This window comes from Varroa jacobsoni, unplaced genomic scaffold, assembly GCF_002532875.2.
Source record: "Varroa jacobsoni isolate VJ856 unplaced genomic scaffold, vjacob_1.0 scaffold_1352, whole genome shotgun sequence".
NCBI lineage: Eukaryota > Metazoa > Arthropoda > Arachnida > Mesostigmata > Varroidae > Varroa > Varroa jacobsoni.
The window spans coordinates 152,969-175,660 of NW_019214254.1; the positions used below are offsets into that span (position 1 = coordinate 152,969).

A 22,692-nucleotide genomic window follows, 5' to 3' on the forward strand; every position below is an offset into this window, starting at 1 on the left:
CTTAGCGAACGCTCGCTCTTTGCTCATTGTACCACTGCTCCTGTCGTTGGAGCAGTCCAACTTACCGTATTATTAGTTCCGTCAAGTTAGGACCGCGGGGTGAGTACTACCGTTGCTTTAACCGAGAGAGGGACGGAGTCCCGCGTACGATCCTGTAGCTGCGGATGGACTTACATTGCAAGCCCATTATTCAGTTTTCTCTATCTGTGTTGTCTGTCGAATAGCGGAGTTCTAGTAGGTAGAGCAGCATCGCTGCGAGACCCACGCAGGTTGGTCTCTGGTCTTAAGCGGTTGCTTAGCCAATAGCTACCCATATCCAGCCGATGGTCTAGTTCTGCATTTTTAGCTGCCCATGCGCATTTCAACAATGTAGGAGCAAATCCTATAATGAATAGAATCAAATAATCCATCAGCCGACCGGGCACTTTCTAATAACTTCCATATTGATAGAAAGGTCTCGGATATTGGGTAGAGAGCTTAAGTTTCATCGGCATTTGATCGACAAAGCGCAGGTCACACGAAACGTTCCAAGCAGGGAGCCGTGTTTGTTACACAGGCGGTTAATATTCAGTACTACGAGGGAGCTCCGTGTTCGAGGAAAGTTCATCATGCTATTGTGACCAACGTGTTATTGTGAATCACAGCCAAAGAACAACGTTTTACAGAGGAAAGCATCTGTTAGCTCAGGTTGTGTGTTTTCAACACTGTATGCGTGAAGAAATCAAGCTTTGTTTGGTAGGGCCTTCTCTCACTTTTTGAAGGGCTGAGCCTCTAAAAAGTGGCCAGTCTCTGTCAGTGCTGCTACGAGAAAATTGTAGTTGAACCAAACAATTCAATGGATGAGTTCATCAGGCACACTAGCTAATGAATTGGTTACTCTTGGTAAAATTCTAGCGTTCGGTAAGTTGCTTTCAATGTAAAGAAAGTATGTATGTATGTATCCCAAAATGCATGTATAAACGTTACTTCAAACTTTTAACGTTGACTCTAATTAGACCAACTAAATCGTTCAAAAATCGCTTGACATGCTGGTTTTACATATTGCAATAATCTCATGAGTTTCAATTTTACCAAAAGGATAGATATTTACAATGGTAAAAATGCACTGCGTAATCCACAATGTTTCATCTACGCAAGTTTTCGGTTGTTATGTACCATCGGCGCTACAACGTCGGCCACGGAATGAAGCTGATGCACTTCTTGTCAAGGACTCAGTCAGTTGCAATAAAAATAATGATCATTCGAATCAGAACCTATCGCTCCTAATGGTTCGACAATGGCTCAAACAGCGAGGCAAAATCTTCTAAGCGACGCCAAGTCTTGGAAATCGCTAATTCTGCTCTGCCAGCGTTTACCTATATACACTCGATGTTTGTCATTAAAACAAGATTTTAACATAATTCGATTAGTTTTCACCCGATCTTCGCAAATAATAAATTCGAAGTTTTAATTAATCGGTGAATTGGCTTTACTTGTGAAGGTTCTACATTAAAGAACTGTATTTCCAGCCCGGTTATTAGCATTTTCGTCACAAATCTAAACCTTAACAAAGCTAGTTGTCCGATCAAATACTACCCATGCATAGTGTGTTTATTGCTTTGGTTCAATGATAGTTAATTAATTTAGCTAATTAATGAGAAAAACTCGCATTTTCTAATCTCCGATATTAGTGCAACAAATTACACAAACTCTCAGTATTTGCTTCCTAACTAAGTTTGTTAAATAAGGCAAATGAAACAGGACCTGGCCTACTGCAATTATTTCGACTTACAATGACTAATATTGGGGTGGTTAAACAAATCTTCAGTCCGTCAGGAACTCTTGACGTAATCTACAGATTTAGTTGGACTTTCAGTTTTACATAGAATTGCATAATTCTCAAATAGTTTCGTAAATCTATATTTTTTATAATTTTTTCCCCCATATTTATTTTACAGTACGAAGATGATAGACCGCGCGACGAGTGACAAACGGAAATGTGTAAACAATATGTGAGCTTAACGCTTGTCCGTACAATACACTCAGCTAGTTCAGCTAATTCAAAAGTAACGGTCTATGTTCTCTTCTCTTGTTTGATTTTCAGAGATGTAATTATGTAATTGACCAAACCGTCCATTGCCCCGCGCCCATTCCCGGCATCGGGGGCAATTTGGACATCATACATACCGTCGTATCACGTTCACAAAGCTAAGTCGATGACGACCCAGCACTTGAAAAGTCCAACGGCCAATGTGTTTCGAGTGGCAGATAGTCTACAGCGTTGTTGCTAAAGTAGACCTACGTCAACCCGTGACAAGAAGTACACTAGTGACCTGTACAGGGTCCACGTGCATCTGTTGCTTTTTTAGTCAAGTTTCTTAGTCACCTTCGTGCTAATTAATCCATTGTTCAACGGATCGAATTGAAAAAGAGGACAAAGCCCTATTTAATGTAACAGTCGTCACCTAACCGTCGAGTGTTTCGTCATTTAAGGACGCAAAAATGTCCGAATAATATTTTACTATATACTTCCTTTGAAGAGTTGCCGCAGACAAACTTTATGATTTTCCTATTACCCAAATTAGTTGCGCGCCAGTGACGAGGATCCGGAGCGGTGCAGGCTGCTACACGGATGTGCACCCTAGAGCCACGTATGTGGACAGCTATAGAAGAAGAAAGATGTTTAAACAACCCTTTCTGTCTTTCCAAAACAACTGTACAATGTCCGCCCATGTTCAGCAACTGCCTATAAGTAAAAGTCAGGCAGGTAACCTATCGAAGACTTGAGTCAAAAAGATGAGCAAGTATCATCCAGAGTTGAATCGTTTCCGTACCGTCGATCAGTCATCGAGTGCTTCGAAGTCAGGTACCTTGTATCTGTTCGGTTGGATAGTTCACTAGCGGCCTACTTTGGACTCTGAGCAGTCAATCACTATGGCTGTCCTCTTCTTTCGTCGTATATCGTTGCTACTGTTAGGTACATATATATGTTTCACATGTTACTCCGGATATCTGTTACTGACGCGTGAGGATCGAACCAATGCTGGAAACAAAAATCCATCTAATGGTAAGAATAATTTGTTTACTGTTCTGTATATATAAATGTAGATCGTGTTAGTTGGTGATTGTCGCACAGGGACACATGAAGTGGTCTAGATTCGAAATCGGGAAATACTTAAAAACAGTATTAGACTCGAAACATTAATTTAGTTAGTAATTAATGTTTGTGCTTTACTTTTTTTTCAATAGAAACATTTTTAGTACGGCTAAATTCTAGTGCCAAATAATAAGAAATACGATACCAGCCAGGTCTTTTCTACAAGTAACATATTGTCGCGATAATTTTCTAAACATTTTTCTGTTTTAATATTGCAAATTATCTGTAATCTCTCCTCGTTCCGCTTTCCTAACAATCACCTCAGGAGCTGTGTCCCTGAACGGCGGGAGTTTCATGGCAGCATCATATGCTAACGGCAAAGAAACCCCCAGTAACCAGGCCGCGCTTCAGGATTTATCGAAGGTTGGAGTTGCAGTCCCTCAACGTGCCGATGCAACAGCTAACGATGAGGAATGGAATCCGTGGGGTGAAGACTTCGAACCCGAACGTAGCGAAACAGCGGGTGAAGCCCAATCAGGGAATGTGGCTCGACGAAAAACTGACGGTGCCGTAATGGCCGCTAGTGGTGATTTGGCGCCCGACAGCCGTCCGGCAAAATACATTGTTGAAGTCTGGGGAAAAGCCGCAATCGGTAGGACGAAAGTATAACACAGTGAGAAGCGATGCCTTTTTTGATGGCCTTTCTCCATTCTATAATACTTGCAAGTCATATATTAGCCTGGTCATTGCTAGCATGTGTTGAACGTCAATAACGAGCTATTTTCATCCGAAATTCGTCGTCATAACAGGTAATTACTTATGGGAACACATCTTCGCCGCTCGTCTCGAATCGCGACAGGAGGGCGCGTGGCATTTTGGCACTAAAAAAATTAGCAACATCCGTTTCAAATATCGGACAGGCCCGGGAATAGCACCGCAGACGGCTCCCAGTGATGTGCGTTCAATATAAAATACAATGTTGTTATAGTGGTAATAAAAATATTAATTCATACTTCAATCAATTATTAAACACAATCGTTTTTTTTTTCTTTATTTAAAGAAAATACCATTGGTGTGGCTGAAGCTATCAACGCCTGACTTAATCAGCTTAAGATTCATCTTTCCAAACTCCCGTATCGGCATTACAATTCGACAACAGACAATCCAGCCATTGATCAGGATACAGCTATCTTGAGGCATGTACGAAATGCACCATTTCCACGCCACTCTTATGTTGTCGTCTAACTATGCCTGTTGTTGCCATGATACTTGCCAACTTTACCTTTCAGGTCGAGTATTTGATTCTGGTATTAAACGGTCGGAGTAAAGATAAAATCTCATTCGCTCGTCTTTGGCTCGACTATCTAGATAATTATCCGCGGTTGCAGCACTGCATCGTAATTCTTCTAGGCGACGAACAGTGTCGAAATGAATGGATAACTCGTTACATGCGCTCCAGAGGTAAACTTGAGAAGTTTCTTTCAAAAATTTCACTATCTAACCTTCTGTTTTTGTATTTTTTTTTTCGTATAACAGCCACTAATTTATGTATCAATTTCGCAGGGGGTAAGGTGGATGCAGCTTTTATAGTCTACGATAGCGGATTGGTTGATGACCATGAATTCTTCCAGTGGCCATTAGGTAGGTTAAAACCAGTAGTCGATATCTTTATAAGCAACAGTTAAAAATTGAAATGCATACACACAACGTGTTACAGTACGTTATATTTTATCAATTTCTTCTGTACTCTGCTAACCATACCACCTGTAACCTTACCACACTGTCGCGCGTGATACAGTAGAGAAAGTTTTGTGTTAACCCTACGTTTTTTTTTATAGGCGTAGCAACTTATCGAGGCTTCAATCCGGTGGATTCACATAAACTCGACATTGAAAGTGCTCGTCCGTTTAAATGCAATTTCCTCGGAACGGTATATCCGAAATCGTCGAGGAAATCTTTAGTGGAGCTGATTCGAGTTGAAGGGCTTGAAAAGGTCATCATTATGCGTTAAACACACGCCCTGATTATTTAACACCTCAACTCGTAATTAGACACACATATGCCGTTAACGTTTACGAATATTCAAGCTATAACCAGTAAATAACGCAAAGATTTGTATAAAGTGTGAAACTTAGTATATTCAATTCTGAAATCCATTTAGCTCTTTTAAAGGTTACTTTGAGGACAACATCTAGCTAACGACAACTAGCCAGTAACAGTTATGCATATGTTAATTGATGTGAGGCTATTTGTTCCGTGTATTATGACGTCTTTTCAAAGAACTAAGTAGACATCTTACGCTAATACGCATGCGTCTATTTTCGCTATTGACATATATAGGTCTGCTTTACGAAAGGCCGAAAAGAGTGGTTATCCGGAGAAACCCAGGAAAGTTTGCAGATGTATCAATACGCCCTGTCGCTCTCGGACCTTACCCTGAACCCAGTCGGATTCAACGCGGAGTGCTATCGCATCTACGAAGCACTTGCTCTTGGATCCGTCCCTGTTATCGAAGACAAAACTACGCCGGGGCTTTGTCAGGTATCGAACAGAGTAATTTGCACTCGGATTGCTGATGACAACTTCCTCGTTGACGAACATTAATAAAAGCATGTCTAACTCTAGACATTATTAAAAGGCGGGTTTATAAATGCTCCGTTTTTGACTGGTACTTCGAGTTATTATGAAGTATTTGGTCCGCGCTGAGCTTTGTCGTTTATACCTGATCCGTGCCATCAGCAATTTAAATACCCACCTTTGCATGATGCTCTAAGGTGTCACATTGAAAATCCACTCTTCAGTACGAGTAAATACGTATTCCTCAGTTCAGTTTGTTGTAGTGCTTCATCTATTGTAATTGTCCGTATACGACCTCAGTATTTCTGGAAAACATATATCTATACCATGTTATTTACAAAAATCATGCGATTCTCCAAACGTGTGTTTGCCAAAAACGACCATGTACTATTGTTAATTACTATTTCATTTTTTCGGTTATACGTGTCATATAGTACAGATCAACAGAGAAGGCAAGTGCTTCTTATCAGCATGTGAAATCTACGACAAATCTGGATAAGAAATTAATTCGAATAATATTAAAATTGTGTCGTATTTAAAATTACCCATGGTGCCATCTTTTTTTTTTTGAAAGTTTCCAGCGTTTAAAAAATATGTGTACTATTTGCATTTGACCGCGCGTATTTGTTGATTCGTGTCGTCTTTGCAGAGTCCTCCATTACGATTACTAAAAAAGTACCGTGCACCAGTGATTTATGTGAAAGACTGGGCGACCGATCTTCCTCGAATTCTTGGCCAGGAGGCCGCCCTAAGCCTTAAGGAGAAGATTGAACGACGAGTTGCCCTTGTCGAATGGTATGAAGGCTTTAAGCTGACAATGCGAAGACAGCTTACGCAGGTCGTCAGAAGCAAGTTTGGCTTCACCGACAACAATAACTAGCATACGATAGAAAAACAAATAAGGATCAACTGTAGCAAGCAAAGTCAAGCAAGTTAAACATAGGGAGAAAACTTGTCCGTTGAGAAGATAGCTAGATTTTTCTATCAAAGCATCGTAAACCGGCTCGAACGAAAGCTCCCCAAATGTGCAAATAATTTGCTGTGTAGCGTGCAATGCTGAAGAGACAAGACATTTAATTTTGGAAATATTTTTCATTCCAAGGAGATGCTTTTGGATTACGTAGGAAAAGCAGGCTTTAAATAGTAAGCGCTCTATGTAAATAGAAATAAAAAGTAAGAACTAGTAAGGAAGGAAAGTGATATTAAAACGAAGACTAAACCCTTTGCCCTGAATGAGATTGCATATCTCGGTCAGGGCAACGACTTCAGTTCGAATACTAGCGCAAAGCCAACAAATATAAAAGCCTAGATTTTAGAAGACTCCCACATTAATCATTTGCGATTTCTAGCCAACTTGCAACGTGCGCTCTATTGATTGGGTTCACATTTCTTTAGACGTATGGTGCCCGTCTACGCGAGAGCGCATTGGGTAACAAGTTTGCCTACTGATATTTGCGGCACGTGATGTAGATTCGAATCTAAGCGTGAACACACTCTGTTTCGCGCTGGGAGCAGCGCGCCGCGTGTTAACAGCTAAACTATCAGCCATAAAACACGAAAAACATCTATATGACGTCTGTATAATTTGCTTAGAGGTTCGCTAGGAATAACTGTTGAAAAATGAGACAATGTTTTCGCTTATCGTTCGCGTGTGCACTCCTCCTATTAGAGCAAGTCGAATTTCCTAGAATTGTTTTGGGTTTCAATTTGCTGTTACACTACGAGGTGACGTGGTACTGTCTCTGAAAAACACGGAGTCTAATGGTGTTCATAATATAAATATTTTTTGATTGGCGTTCTAAAGTCACTTCTGTTTTTTCTTATCAAAAGACAATTTCGAACAAGTTAATTCCGATTATAGGAACTAACCATTTTCGCTCATACTATTTCGTAGTAAATGCGAGAGCGTGCGTACACCATACTACTAGGTTATAGATTTTCATGTGAACATCACCGTGGATGACTGCGTACAACGCTTAAAGCACCTACAATACTAATGGTAGTATTTAAACATACAAAGTTGGAAAATTATTTTCCAATTAGAATTTATTTTTCTATTGATTGACTGCGACTGTCTTTACCAGCGCATCACAAGATGTGCCTGTACAAATGTAATTGTCAACTTTCAAATTCATTCTTAGAAATCAAATCAATATCCTAGGTAAAATTATCCTAATCATTAGTGTACACCTGATTTTCGTTAGCCGTACACATCAGTTCGTACAACCGTTTCGAAGCAATACGCAGATCGTTTAAAGCACATTCTTGCCTTAGGCCACTGTTAACCATATTTGATCGGTGCCAGAATATCATTGCACTCTTGCAGAATGGGTCCATAAATCGGGTTCATCGAGACACTTTTACCTGCATAGTGGTAGCATGGGTTGTGTAAATCCGATATCTCATTTGTTATATAGAAAAGAAGCCTGTATGCCTTTGTTGTGCGTTCTCCATATTAATATTTTCCATTGTTTTTCGATCCGTACCAGACAAGTGCCGACAGACGGGCTCATAGCGCTGACTCCAGTCGACTGAAAGTTAGTGGCACGCACAGACATCTTTATTTACGGAAATATCCATTTGCTTAAGCTAAATTCGATACGTGCTACATACATGCCAGTATGAAAATGTGTATTTACTTCAAGGCTGGTCCCGACAAACGAGGCGTGATCAGGCTGTCGGTGTACTTAGGTCACGAAGTACAGATCCATCAGTTTCATTGTACAGATAGGTTACACATACGAGATAGCAGCGTATATATACGTGGACACCTGTCAAGCGCTATGGGTTTAGAATGGTAGACTGCTTCCCAATGTGACCCTTTAGCGAATGGAGAAACATTTCCTGGTTATGACGATTTTCGAAAGTACACTTTCACATGATATGTCAATGAATGCTGGTGTATCATGTACTTCTACATTGTCTGGGCGACATAAAACGTAACAGGCGTCTTTAATTTCTCATAGTGATCGTCAAAGTCTGTTAAAGAGTAAAGGCTAATCATTTGATATTTGAAATGCGTGAAGCTATATATCATTGAAAATCGAGGAGTAAAGCGAGATGTATGGGAAATGCTTCAAAGTATTGGATGTATTATGTTAAAATCTAATGTACACAACAGCTAATGAACAGCCACGCATCGAGTGAATGGAAAATCGTTATCGTTATGCTGACATAAACTTTAAATATGTCAAGTAATTCTTTATAACTGTTATTTTTGTTGTTCTTCTTGACAAATTTAATTCTGAAAATATTACAACAGACTTTGATTTGACTTCCATTTTATCATATTCGTCTACTTATAGAAGCACAATCGCTTATAAAACTATTTCGGCCCTCATATATATGAAATAAACTTTGTTTTTTGGTTAGTTTTAACGGGATTCACGCATTCACGGAACCAGGTTATACCATTGTGCCATACGTCATCCCTTTGACATAAAAAATGGCGATGTTTTGTCGCTATTTTGATGCGCGCACATGTGTCACACAAAATTAAAGCGGGTAGTTAGTTAAACAATTTCAAATCAAACTGTTAACACGGTTCGAGCATTGTTAACGGGTTATTGTTGATATTTACAACGTATGAAGTACATCGAAAATTCAGAAACCAATCGTAGTTGAGCATCGTATTATGCGTCGGCTTGCAACAAAAATACCGAAAGCTTACTACAAGCCGTCTTAGTAGATATAATATGGATACATAGGTAAACTTCAGAACGTACATTAAATAGCGACGAAAGATTATCAGTCAAGCGTATTTAAAAGTAACGCGTACATATATGGTCACGGTAGCATGAATTCATCAAATCTTAAAGTTCGTCATCATATGAAAGGACACAAGCAAAAGTAGCTGTCGGCGTCACCACATAATATTGGGGTACCGTAAATTACATGAAAAATCTTTGGATGACCTGATCTTCAGTATGCATGAAAATTATAGTGGTTGTGAAAGCTGCTGCCAATGTTTAATTATGGTTTGCACACATTGGGCGTTGCTAGGGTACCAATCGCATACGTTACGGGTAAACTCGTAAAGAGAAATTATGTGAAGAACTCTATGTTATATAAGGTATAGAAGTTTCAATTTCAAGGTTATATAAGTTTCGTTATGTCCACCTAATTCAGATGGCTGTCCCTATAGGCGTGCTAAAAGGTGTTCTTACAAAAACTACTTGTTGCAATGCCGTAAAGCAGATATACTTTTACTAAGACGCTAAGTTCATCGCAAAAAAAACAGGAGTCTCTAAAAAGCCAAATTTATTATAATTTTCTTTTATAGAGAAAAGAGTACGATAGGAATACGAACAGCCTTCTAAACTGATTTCAATTTTCAGATGATTCATACCACTTCTTCAGTTGACCTCTTTCACCTGGACTTGATGAGTGGCATTTTTTTAGCCATCTTGAAAATCTCGGCGTAACTCTAATCTCTTCGATAATGCACACAAAGTTCACCTGTGTGCTTATCATTAATCTACATTCCAGAAACAAAGATATACCCAGTCGGCACAGACGGGCATTTCCTTCGGGGTTAAATTAATTTCTGTACATATACTTATTGCTTTACGTCTGTATAGCGAAAAAGAGTATTCTTTTACGCAGGAACAGAGAAGTAGGATCCTCTGTTTCAATATGATATATGTAATATATCATATGAAACAGTATGGGCTTGAATCGCGCCAGCGACATTAACTGCCTCCGCTGGCATATAATCTCTCGGCAGCATCGAACTCTAACAACTATCATTCTACCGTAGCTGTAGGTTTGAGGTAATTTTAGTGTATTGCAACGATTAGTTGGGCGCTCTTACATTTTTTACATGACTGAATTATAAATACTAGCACATGTAAGTGGGACAGTTGTAGCTCGTTTATTTGTAACACTCTTACGTTACAGTAAAGCAGTATGTTATTGTTGTTCGGATCGCCATCAAGCTACTATGAAATAACCGAATGAAGAATTGATGTGAAACAGGACTCGTAACGTCTCTCTCTATTAGACGGCAGTTACAAATAAATCTGTTTAGCCACGTGCATACAACTTGTGTGAAAACATATCAGTACTTTTGTTCAATATAGCCTCACTTTAGACAAAATATACATCATAGACAATCAAGCGCGTTTACTAAAGTCATATTCATTAATACGTAAAACAGTTATCACCATTTAGATAGCAGCCATTCATTTGATAAATGAATGCATAAAAACGCGTCAGTAGAAACCAGGAGGGAACACAATACCTAAGAAATTAGGAAAATGTTTCCTTGTTTGGCGAGCAATGGCAATGTCGCATACAGAATCTCCTTTTAACGATGAATCGAGCCTACTTGTCCTATATATATTAATATGTGCAGGTAGATATGACCAATTATATAGTTCGAGTGATTCAGCTTGGACATCGAGTTATTGTGTAGTTATAACCTAAACTGTAGCATTCCCTCAGAAAGAAAATATCTGTGTTGAATAGCAAAATATTGAAGATTTTTGCAAATTTTCTTTTCTGCACTTCTAGAATTATAAAGCAAGCTATTAATTGTTTAAGGCCAGCATGTTGTCCCAGTGCAATTTCGGATGGAGAGGCCATCCATTCGAAAATAGGATCACCCTGTGAAAAAAATATGCAAAGAGCAGAATAGTACGTTCTCAAAATCAGATAGCTTGCTCGGATGTGTTCGTCAGTATATGTCGTAATGAAATGCAGAACAGTAACAGTATTCAGAATTCCGACAGACAACATGCTTATATTGGTTAAAAAGGGGTGTATAAGTGCGACATCCGCAACAAAAACAAAAGCATGGTGCCACAATGTCTTTCAGCTAATGTTGCCTCTTTGCAGAATAATGTACTACCGAAATTTATGTGTAAATATATATTTAAGATTTATTTAAGGTCCTCAATATATGACAAAAAGGCCAATAGTCTGCGAACTGTCGAATGAAAAAGGTGTTGTGGAAACACGAGTTCATTAGCTTTCAAATTAGTTATCGCAAAAATATGGATTTTATTCAATCGGGAAAAAAAGTGCAACAATAATGAAAATTAATACATTAGTTATTATTAATTCACTCCATTCATACATTAGTTATTTCTACAAAATTGATACATTAATACAAAATTAATACATACGAGTGGCATGTTAAAAAATTATATTATTATAACTATATGATGAAATAAGGAATCTGCCAGACTAAATAAGAATGAAGTCCTATATTCTGATACAGGTACAGCATAGGATAATAAAACAATTGTCAATCTCAGACATGAAAGAAAATGCAAGAAGTACTCTCGACGACTTGTTATCATTTTTCATTGATGACATATTTCAATAGTTACATTTATTTAATGTTTTACATTTCTTTACATGATCTTCTTCTATTATTACACCTCGATTAGTTAATGAAATTAGTATTCTTTGTATCGTAGTTGTAATGTATAGTACGTTTCATAAATGTTTGACATTTTTACATAGAAGCATCCTCCAACTTTTGCTTGTCCATGTACCATCTTTATACGGTCTTATCCTTGACACTTTTGTTCTTCAGTTTCTTCTTCGTATTTCACATCTGCTCATATAATTTTATGATCTTCCACTATCTACATGTGGTGAAGCATAACTTTTAGCATCAAATAAATAATAGAGAAGTCCCTAACATGCTTGATCGTCCCTTTGAGTAATTGGCATTGTTGTTTTGATTCAACTTTACCCCTGTCCAACTCAACTTCAGCCTGTGCCGATTTCAAATTATCTGTAGGCGCCATGTTCCTATTAATAATATTGCGTAGAAAAGCTGCTGCTTATCCATGGTGCCCATGATGGATCTTCCATACAAGTTATATAAGGTATAGAAAATTGCACATGACATTTCTTTATTAAATGTGCCTAATGTCCACTGCGCTTTTTTGCACGTTATATACAAGTTACCCTGAAATTCCATTGTCAAAATCGTTAAGGGGCATATTTGGATAATGGCGCCAGGTTTCGTTCGGGGAGGTCCGCCTCTGCTAAGAAAGGCATAGTCAAAAACGACCGAGAATAGCAGGGCACTATTTCTGCGGAAGAAAAGTAAATGAGAAGATTGCTAAATTTATATTACCATTTGCATTCACGAGTAGGACGTACGTATAACATTTCGCGCTTCTATTAAAATCAGAATTGCATCAGGTCAATAATCGTAATTTGTGTACACTTATGAGAAGCAAGTAACGTTTTTCGAAGGGCAGGTTCTGTTCATCAGTTCAAATATTAAAATATAAAGAGTGGCAAATGTCGGTGCATGCTCTTCAATCTATGCATCACGTGACAAACATTTGGCCAACAATTATGTTAGCAAGCTAGACGATTTAGCTAGCAGATCACTTTCTTCTCCTAAAACAAAAATTGCACAAATTCCTCGGGGTTCGATCTGGGTAACACAAAGCTTCTGTACCCCTAAGTAGCACTGAACGTCGTCATGTGGTGTGTTTCTGTTCTTAATTGGCACATTTGGGTCGCTACTCCATTGATCGTACATTCAATTTTTTTACGTTTCGCGACTGGATTTTTTAAACTTCCGAACTCCTGCAAAAAAACCTGCAAAAATTGACTTAGCATTAATTCTGCCCATTCTTTTGCAGACTCCTCTGTTTCAGTGTGCCCGATGTATATGCATCCTTCAGTACTGTATCCCTTCCATCATGTTTCAATCCACCTAACATAGTGCCCTGAACAAAATATCTATAAGCTAACACGGCTATCGTCGTATGTATATTTGTACATCCTATATACACAAAGAGTGACTCGCGTTCATCTATATGATACTGCGGTTCGTTTACGGAAGCTGTAAAGGCAAACCTTGAAGCATGTTAAGCTGGCTAATCGACGCTATAGTGGAAGTACCACCCCTGCGTTGATTTTAGGCAGTATAACCAATTCGTATGTATTCGTACCAGCATGTTCGTCTCAATAACACGTCGTTTCAAAGGAAAATGTTCAAGTTTGTAAGCTAGAAATCAAGTTTGTGACTATTAGCGTAACGTTATTTCTAAGAGGGCGCCAACTAAAAGACACTGAATTGGCTACGGCAACAGTAAAACGTAAGCTGCCATGTTGGCCATTTTCGAAAAATTTGAGGTCCATCAAATCAAAATGTTTATGAGTGTTAGCTTATCTGCTGTGCATGTGTGCGTATTAAGTAAATATAATCGACTTGAAATAAGTAAAGATTTGCGTTTGTGCGATCTAATCTGTTTGTGGTCGACTCTGACCTATAGGTTGCTAAAAAAAATTGAACCCTTCTTGTAGATGACTCCAAGAAGTTTGGTGTCCTCGTCGTACAAATACCGACTCAGTACCTTAAAGATTTTGAAATTCTAATCTTTTATCACATAGATCTTAGTTCACTGGGACGACAAATAGCGTATTTCTCTAAGACTTTTCCTGAATATTAGGTTCAAGTGAATGCTTTTGAAATAGCTAAAGTAGGTAGTAATTGATACCGGACTGATTTTCATCGATTTCAAATATGTTTTTTATTCTGACTTTATCATTACGACCTTTTCAGCTTTACTTATTAATAGCTAGCTTATGGCCATTCTTGGTCGTATTACCCACCGTCTCCGGGTCGTTTAATCCAAACATCGTTCAAATAATCTATTGTTATTGAAGTAGATCCTGTAAAATGCCACTTTCTCCATAAAATTCCTAGGAAAATGGTACAACTTCTTCGTACTCAAGCGCATAGCTAAAAGGATAGATCAACATCAAACCTGATTGGGCCTTCTAAAAGAATATCACTTGTACCAAAAAACCTAAAGTATTTCGACAGCTGTCCTCGCAAAAAATTTTTTCTGCAACAACAGTAAATTGTCTTCGCGTCAGTATCGAGACCTTACAAACAACTGCGCAGTCACCTACTATACTTGTTAAACACAAGGACGAGGTGTATATATAGCCTAAACTATAGATCATAATATTAGTCTGCAGTTTGTTAATTCCAAGTGAAAGCTCCATTCGGTTTGTTAACCTTGCCTATTTATATATGTGTGGTAACCTGCTCTTCTTTTCTTTTATGTTACCTTAACTGAGAGCGACCTTGCGTGCACAAAATGTTTTACTCGCCTCACTTCCACGGAACAGAAACACAAGACGTCCGTATCGAGCGCGACTGCAGGCGGCCAGGCTAAACCCGTAACGATCAAGAATATACATACTAAACAATTAAATATGCCAATGACAATTAGTGAATGGTTACAATGGTTACAAAGAAAAAAAACTAGGGGAGCAATCAAAGTTTCGGTGGCTTTTGATCAATATAGTCAGCTCGGTCAACACTGCCGGCTATGGAGCCAACAAGTGAAAATTAATAGCGATTTTGTTGTCTAAATCTCTATTTGATAAAAGGGACTCTGGACGACCCTCCTTTTGGAAGAAAATGTCCTTGTAGCTGCTCTAGCTACATAAAGCGTATTCGTATTTCAACATCTTATTTTGACCTTTCCTTTTCACGGAAGAAGTTAGGAGAATTAACATGACTATTGATGAGTCATCATGCAATTACTGTCCTTTAGATTTGTTTGCTTGCTTGCTTGCTTAAATGCATGTGTGCATACAAATATTCGCACGAATATGATACTTAGATTTTCTTAGCGCCCGATTCATCCCATGTCTCCATTACTCATTCTGTGCAACTGGTTGATGAAACCCTCAGCTTCGGGTATCTGGGTAGCAGCTGACTCTTAATGCTTTTAACAAAACGTTTGTTATTATCGCTAATAAAAGAATGCAATCTTTTCGCTATTCACATTCTATTGATCTACTTAGTTTCTATCTAGAATAACTAATTGTTCTGCATATCTCTGCCTACGACTATAACAAAGGCATATCGTGTACTATTCTCCACACCCATATAACCCCACCGCTCTTCTACACTGAACTAAAAATGTACTGATTACTTCCCATTCTACCTAATACCCCCATTCGAGTGCTAAGGTGTTGTTGGGGGTTCCTCTGATGCGTTTCTTGAACGAGGGCTGACTTAAAGACGTTTTGGAGCTTCAAGATACGCTGCCTCCGAGCATCCCACAAATCTTGCAAATTGGATTAGTGAGTTACAGCAACCGCTCGTCCTTCCCAGATGATTATCACCTTTAACGTTGGCCAGACGAACCTTTCTTAATGCACGTGTATACTGACATAGTAAATGTGAAATATTCGCCATATCTGCAGTGTCCACAGGCTCGTTGGACGGCATCCAGGGCGAGGAACCTTCCGAATACTTTCTACGCCCTACGTTGCCCCCACGTGGCCAGGCGGCGACGTGCATTCACACGCTACCGAATTACAGTTCAGGGATCCAAAGAAGAGGCAATTGCCCAGCGTTCCCGAATAGCAAATGGCGAGAATAGCCGCGACAAAAATGAACGAACAGATGATGCATGGCTTCCGGTCGAGAAACAGTCCCGCTAAGTAGAAAACGAGGAGCATTACCTGCAATGTGTGGATTTGCCACCGCAATAAACGAAGAACAGAGCAAGATATTTGATTAGCTGTAATGGGAGAGTAGAGAAAGGGTCAAAGGAAGTAAAAACGCAGAAAAATTCGAACACACAACGGCAGACACTGAACTCAAACATAAGATGCCCAATGGTTTTGGACGGAAAATTCATTACATTGTGAACGCAAGGATCTTTTTGAAAAATTACTTGTAACACTAGATTCATTAATGACTGTTGCAACCTAACTAGATTACCATTTAGCCCTGAAATAAGCTACAATTCAAATTAGAACTTAAAAACAATGCTTGTGAATATAATTTTAAAACTCAAGATAATCTCGCTATATCAATGACTAAATTCAAACTGAATCTATAAAAAGTGCATTAATAGTTAAACAACCTTTATTTCCTATCTGTTCAAATTGCAGAAGACACGCAAATTGCTGCGGTGGTGAGAGAATTCAACTATACCCTTCATTTATTTCTATATATCTACATTACTGAGACACACGAATACTAGATGGTACTCTGACATGACTCCGACTTGTATTTTGCCACTCTGAAAAATGCAAAATGAAGATTCTTTTTATCATAAAGAGACTTTCTTCAAACTAACGGTTTTTAGGTCTTCGTGCATAAGCGCGGGTAGGATACTGGTCCAAGTGACTTGCGATGTGGAGCATAAACTGTATGGTCAGCATGCTGATTCGTTCCAAAAACTATGGTTATATCAAAGAGAAATCTTCATGCGAAATGCTAAATTAAGTTAAAATACCCTAATTTTAACAAATTCGATTTATTTCCTCGAAAAAGTTACAGAACCAGTTGTGTTCTTTATAGATAGACGTAAATATGATAAAAGGATTTTAAAAGGGCTAGAAACTTCCATACATCCAACTCAAGGCACGTAAAAACAAAAAAGAACAGCTTAGAATATTTCACGCGCAGCGTCCAACTTTGGCAATAGTATTGGCTTCAAAAAGACAACTTCTGTGAGTTCGACGATGAAATGTATGGAGAACAGTAGCCATTTCTTGCACAAAGGTCGCGTTACGAAGTGGCGTTGTAAAAAAGACGCTCATTTTATGCTTGAGAAACAAAAAGAATAGAAAATATATGTCAGCGATCGAGTATAATTTAAAAACAATAGAGAAACATTTCATATGTAAGTGTTATATACGATTTCCACAAACAACTATCCGCCTGGTATTGAAAACATACACCTTTTCTGTTCTAACTCTTTTGCACTGACTCTATTTCAGTTGTAAACACTGTTTAAAACACAAAAGAGCAATCTACCTAATACTTGAATAGTTGACATTCAAACAACCGGTGCTGCCAAATATCGCGCTAAGTACAATTAAAATTACAAACATACTTTTACTAAAAATATTTGAATTTAGATCATTTATTTTAATTCAACATTTTCGAATATTCCTAACGCCATCTTCATGACTATCAGAACCAGGCTACATCAACAATTTTTTAGATACCCTAAACGCTAAGGCTAGGGTCTCGTAAGGTCGAGGTGGTCCTTTCAAAATTTCTACTGGCCAATAAAGTAATATCAACGCAACAATAAAATTCAACCAATTTATCATTAGTCATTTTATCTATTATATTTATCACTATTAGTCATTTTATATGATGACCTTTTTGGGGTTGCCTTCAAGAGAAGTCAGCGTGAAATAATAGGTTATCGAAATACTGTTGACCGCTTTCAAACCAAGATCAACATAACTTTTCTTATATTTTAAAATTGCCTTACTAGACCAAATATGCCCCACTTCAACGAACTTCTGCTCTTTCTAATGTAATAGCATAATTCAATCATTGGATAACTGTGGTTTCTGGGCGGAATATTTTGAGTGATTTTTGTTTCCTTCCACTAAAACTAAATTAATACCATTAAGGCAGTTCTGAGGATATCGAACTTCACGTGCGTGAAGATTCACGTGCTTCTGCATTATCTGGATCGAAAACGACGCTTTTATATTTTACTTGTTCCAGTTGATTTTTTTCAATGACTTGTTGTAATCACATTCGTTGTTGACAGTAGAGGGTTGAATGAATTGTTGTGCGGCGGCTAAAACTCTTAATGCACGATTCCTTTCTCATCTTACCAGACATATGGGACCACCCTCTCTGGCATCAGTCTGGGCCTTGCCACAGAATGTGCAGGATACTTCTCTATTCCTTTTATTTTCTAATTATGGTTATACGTGGTTCCTTTTTTATCACTTGCGGTCAAACGCGTTAGAAATGGCTCGGTTCCATGTTGCAATCGGAAATACGGTCGATCACCATTTTGCATCAATCCGTATGGTACTCAAACATCGAAATTTTATAGCCAGTTTTCTTTAAATGGCTTAAAACTATTTGATGATGGATTTTTAGCTCCTTGTCGATGTTACGGTTATGTCTATGTTATAACTCTCATTTTTGTGATAATTCCGTAAACTTTTTTCATGTGTGGTTTAACTAAATGAGGAACGTTTTTCGTATAGTAACTTTCAAAACGAACGCGATGGAACCATCTTGGGACCGCTTTTTTCGATGACGTATCCCGGTCACAAACATGTATATATAAAAATAATATAAAAACATTAGCCTAAACAGCATTTGTACCTTTATCGTAATGGAATGAAAAAAAGGCCATTTTTTTTTGCAAACATTTCATTTGTCCTCCAAACGCCCTATCTCAGGTTTGATTAAAGGCATTTCACAATGTTTGCACATTTACTACTGTCAACCCACAACTTTCAAATGACATTAGTCCTGACCCGACGCGACCACTACTGCCAACTATAAAGTTCAAAGTCATCTAAGTAAAAAACGGTTAACCGAATATATGGCCCAGTACAAGTTTGTTATCGTCTTGGTGCTCGCTCAAACTAACAAAGCTTGAAACCCTAAAGTACGTCAAGTTTCTAAAACGAAATCAAATAGGGACTTAGCTTAGTTTTCCAAGTGAAGCAGCTCAGAGCGCTATAGACTGTTTAAAACGATAATATACTCGACTGAGCTCACCTTTCGAAACAACTATAGCCACTTCTTAAAAGGAAACCGCTTTATCCTAATTAAAACAAAAACACACAGCGACTAATTTTTTTACATTTACTGTCAGCGCATCGCCTATCGTCTTTGTTCATTTAAGCCATTTCTAATATTTTGCTTACGTCCAACGGAAGCTAATGAAGTTTCTTATTATAGGTAATTTACTGCGAATTCAATTGAAAACATATTCAGCCTCCTATAGCAAACATGCAGTCAAAATCTAACAAATTTCACTTTTTTGTGCTGATTCAAACTTGTGACGAGAAATTCTCTACTAGCGCGTGCAAGTGTTTTTTGGTTTGCGATAGAACGCTTAACCATATTGCAAGATTGGATCTCCGTTCATTCTCGATCAGTGGACCTGAAAGCTAATTGCTTTTGCTGTTCATGGGGCGACGCTTCATACCACGTTATACTACCTTGCGGTACATAAAAGATAGTGGAAGAATCGAAGCTAGCGGTTTTGTTTTACTATTCGATGTCTAACAAAATCTGGTGTAGGAAGTTCTTTTTCCAGAACTGTAGTTCAAGAATTGTGGAAAAATAAAAGGCGTAAGCCACACAGGTTAAAATTAACTAAGTGGCCCTAGACAGCCCCAGATAGTGGGAAAAACGTTATTGATAACACAATCTCATAAATGCGTATCTAAATATTCTGGTAAAGTGATCTACTAGCAGTTGTAGCAATAAAGACTCAAGTTTATATTTTTGATGAGATAGAACTTATATGACTTGGTAACGATATTGCTTACTGACAAGTGCCAACGACAAACAATAGTGAATCTTATTTCAAGTTCCTTTCATTCACAAATCGACCGTAATGACCTTGAACGCAAACACAAACTTTAGACACGCATATAATTACCTGATTCTGCAGTAGGACAATATTTGTCGGTTTCGGTATGAACAGGACAGGTATAAGCCATTGTAAGCAATACATGTTTGCCGGCTCGACGCGACCTCGTCGAGCAGTGCCTAGAACGACACCACAGCCAACTACACTCACTGATAATGTCCTTTTTTTCACAAGCTTGCCTTGTCTTATTGTTGGTTCTACGTCGCGTTTCTATTTCCGTAGTTGCTGCTGGTATTTCTTTTATCGAGAAATCGAAAAACAAGGCCTTACCAAACGTTGAATCAGTGTTCTCGTCGTAACCTAGGCACGGGGGAACTCTGCTTCATCCAACACTATAACGAATTGGCGTCAGTTGGTAGAAGGGTTAATTACTTTTTACGTTTTTTTTTGTCAACAATTAGTCTGTAGATAAATTTTTACCACAAACCACTGCTCACTTCCACTATTCAGTGACATATGCCGGGTAACGTAACAACACGTTGATTCTAAAAGGAAGACGATACGCGGCACGATCCTGTTTCTACAATGGATTGGTCGCACGACCAGTTGTCGGTAGGTACCACTAAACCGCTTTCAATATCGATACCTTTGATCGAAATCAGTAGCGCATGTTTTCGGTAGCTCTTTTAAAGCGTCAACTTTACACACTCAAGGAAGTAGACATCGCCACCACGTTCTCGCTCCCGTTGCAGGACGTCTAAGTCATCGAATGCTTGCCTGCGGGTGCCGAGAGCTACAGAGGCCAGCAAGCTCAATCTAATCATTCGAATTAATCGAAGGCAGCTGACTCACTGTCCACAAGCGGCCTGCCGCTGGCTTGGTTCAGCTACCAAACAGCAGTTAGATACAATCAGCTGACGCCTGGCGAGAGTGGCAGCTAAATGGGTAGTCGTGCATCCAGTCGCTTAGTGGGCGTACGAAAAATCTAGTAGCATTTGTTGTAATTGTTGATGTCGCTGTCGTCGTTGGCTTAGCGTGGGTTGATCGATCACGTTGCTAAAACTGCCATGGCCAGCCGACGGTATACGCTGAAGAAACAAGAACATACAACTGTAGATCGAAAGTTAATAAATCAACAGATCAACACCTAACAACATAATCTCGGTCTCCCAACAAAATGTGACTGCTTACAAATCACTTAAGAACCTCATCGCTTTACTCTACTTTTCTCAACCCCATTTAAAACCACAAGTAACTGCTACAAGCATGACAACTGGGTAGAATCTCCAACTTCCTTTGCTAGAATGTTCGTACTCCCATATAGTGAAATTGACTGCGAAAACTGTACTTCACATTTATATAGATAAGTATGTATGTGATAAGTTTCGATACAAATTGACAGAGAGCTCTAAAAGCTCTATTCAATCTTCCTCGAGACGATTTTCCCTCGTTTGATTGTCAACGTTGGAGAGATTCTTTCAGCTCTTTGCACTCGGCTCTAATGTCAAAGGGCTAATCAGACAACCTACAGAAACAGTTAGCCACCTGCTAGTTGTTAGGGTCTTACGAAGACCAATTACAGTAGAAATAGAGGTTTGGTCGAGCCAACTTTCACGCCAAGAACCTGGCCTTTTGGGTTTGTCTGGTTTGGACTTCTAGGGGTTTAGTCCCGCTGACGAAGCTCTGTGTTGGCTGATTGTCATCGAAACGATTACTCCCTAAGGCGGTCGACCAAAATTTTCCAGCTGTGCTATTTTCTCACTGGTTTCTTTTAATCGACAGATATAATATAGCTTGGCAAAAAGGTTCCACTTCAAACGGATTTGTAACTGTAACCCATTAAAGAGATCAGGTGGGTCAGGTTTCGACGGGCTTGGGTACGTCCTTGGGCTTAACAATTAGGTACTAGCCACGTCCACGTACATACGCCGCAAATATAGACTGTCGCACTAGTGAATCACGATTACAGCATCTCGTAGAATCATCAAAGCATAATGAACTTTACCCCAGCAATGGTAGACACAGGTTAGCTGCGATGTTATTGGTGGTATTGATACGATTGCAAGGAAGGGTCTGCGTCGTCTGCTATGAGCGCAGTACTGCCTGCTGTCACTTTTTTTTCATTTTGAAAAACCAGCGCCCAAAAACAGAATACGCAGTAGGTATGAGCTCCTGTGGCCTTATGCTGGGAACAGGTTAAAAGCTGAAACATGTTTGAATTAGTGGTAAATGGGTGGGGAGGTGTTTTATTAAGCGCGTTCAACGCGCATATTTTTAATACACGCTCTACACGACCTAATATTCACGAGAATTGATTAGTTGTGGTAAAATTAGAAATATTTTTAATACATTCAGTCAATCGAACGCCGTCAATCGATTAACAGTATATTATGAATGAAATGCGATAACGAAAAACTTACATGCATTCCTAGAATATGTCTCCATTGACTTTTGCTAGCTTTTTCCACAAGTGATAATAAAAATGAAAATGTTTCAACTGAAATTAGAAGACCCCTTATTTCAGATTAAATAGACTATTTGTCTATTTTCTTTGCAGTATCGAATGCCGTCATACACATTTTAACTACTTTTACAACGAACTAGCACTGATAAGGCTGTTTATTCGGCCATTTTGAATTCTGCACGCGCTTTTGATAGACTATATATAAATACCTCCCCCGCGTACTTCCAATACAAGGTTTCACGTGGGCT

The 22,692-nt window shown here is 38.7% G+C and overlaps 2 protein-coding genes across 7 annotated transcripts; one reads left to right on the top strand and one right to left on the bottom strand.

Moving 5' to 3' along the window:
• Positions 1-151: 151 nt before the first annotated feature.
• LOC111269078 (ribitol-5-phosphate xylosyltransferase 1) lies at positions 152-11,937 on the top strand. 2 transcript variants are annotated; one of them, XM_086971964.1, is made up of 10 exons: positions 152-900; positions 2,084-3,046; positions 3,402-3,728; positions 3,886-4,031; positions 4,366-4,537; positions 4,640-4,717; positions 4,915-5,069; positions 5,417-5,617; positions 6,303-6,448; positions 9,991-11,937. In XM_086971964.1, coding segments are annotated over exons 2-10 (1,359 nt in total). In that variant the 5' UTR covers positions 152-900; positions 2,084-2,913; the 3' UTR covers positions 9,992-11,937. The 2 variants fall into 2 exon arrangements, with proteins under 2 accessions (XP_086828090.1, XP_022704162.1); XM_022848427.2 differs by having other exon boundaries at positions 6,303-11,937.
• bc10 (BLCAP apoptosis inducing factor bc10) lies at positions 11,936-22,098 on the bottom strand. 5 transcript variants are annotated; one of them, XM_086971969.1, is made up of 4 exons: positions 21,986-22,098; positions 20,311-21,068; positions 20,050-20,159; positions 11,936-16,120 (listed from the first exon to the last, which is right to left on the bottom strand). In XM_086971969.1, exons 3-4 carry the CDS (start codon positions 20,122-20,124, stop codon positions 15,920-15,922), a joined length of 276 nt encoding a protein of 91 aa, XP_086828095.1. In that variant the 5' UTR covers positions 20,125-20,159; positions 20,311-21,068; positions 21,986-22,098; the 3' UTR covers positions 11,936-15,919. The 5 variants fall into 5 exon arrangements, with proteins under 5 accessions (XP_086828095.1, XP_086828091.1, XP_086828092.1 ...); XM_086971965.1 differs by having other exon boundaries at positions 20,050-21,068; positions 21,986-22,096; XM_086971966.1 differs by having other exon boundaries at positions 20,050-21,068; positions 21,908-22,001.
• Between the last annotated feature and the right edge of the window lie 594 nt (positions 22,099-22,692).

Bases quoted from the DNA above. Each gene is read 5' to 3' on its own strand.
- bc10 (XM_086971969.1), bottom strand. From the start codon at position 20,124: ATGTATTGCTTACAATGGCTTATACCTGTCCTGTTCATACCGAAACCG. The intron at 16,121-20,049 runs GTAATTATATGC...CACACATTGCAG, and splicing joins TTGTCCTACTGCAGAATCAG to GTAATGCTCCTCGTTTTCTA.
- LOC111269078 (XM_022848427.2), top strand. From the start codon at position 2,914: ATGGCTGTCCTCTTCTTTCGTCGTATATCGTTGCTACTGTTAGGTACA. The intron at 3,729-3,885 runs GTAGGACGAAAG...TCGTCATAACAG, and splicing joins CTGGGGAAAAGCCGCAATCG to GTAATTACTTATGGGAACAC. The intron at 4,718-4,914 runs GTAGGTTAAAAC...TTTTTTTTATAG, and splicing joins ATTCTTCCAGTGGCCATTAG to GCGTAGCAACTTATCGAGGC.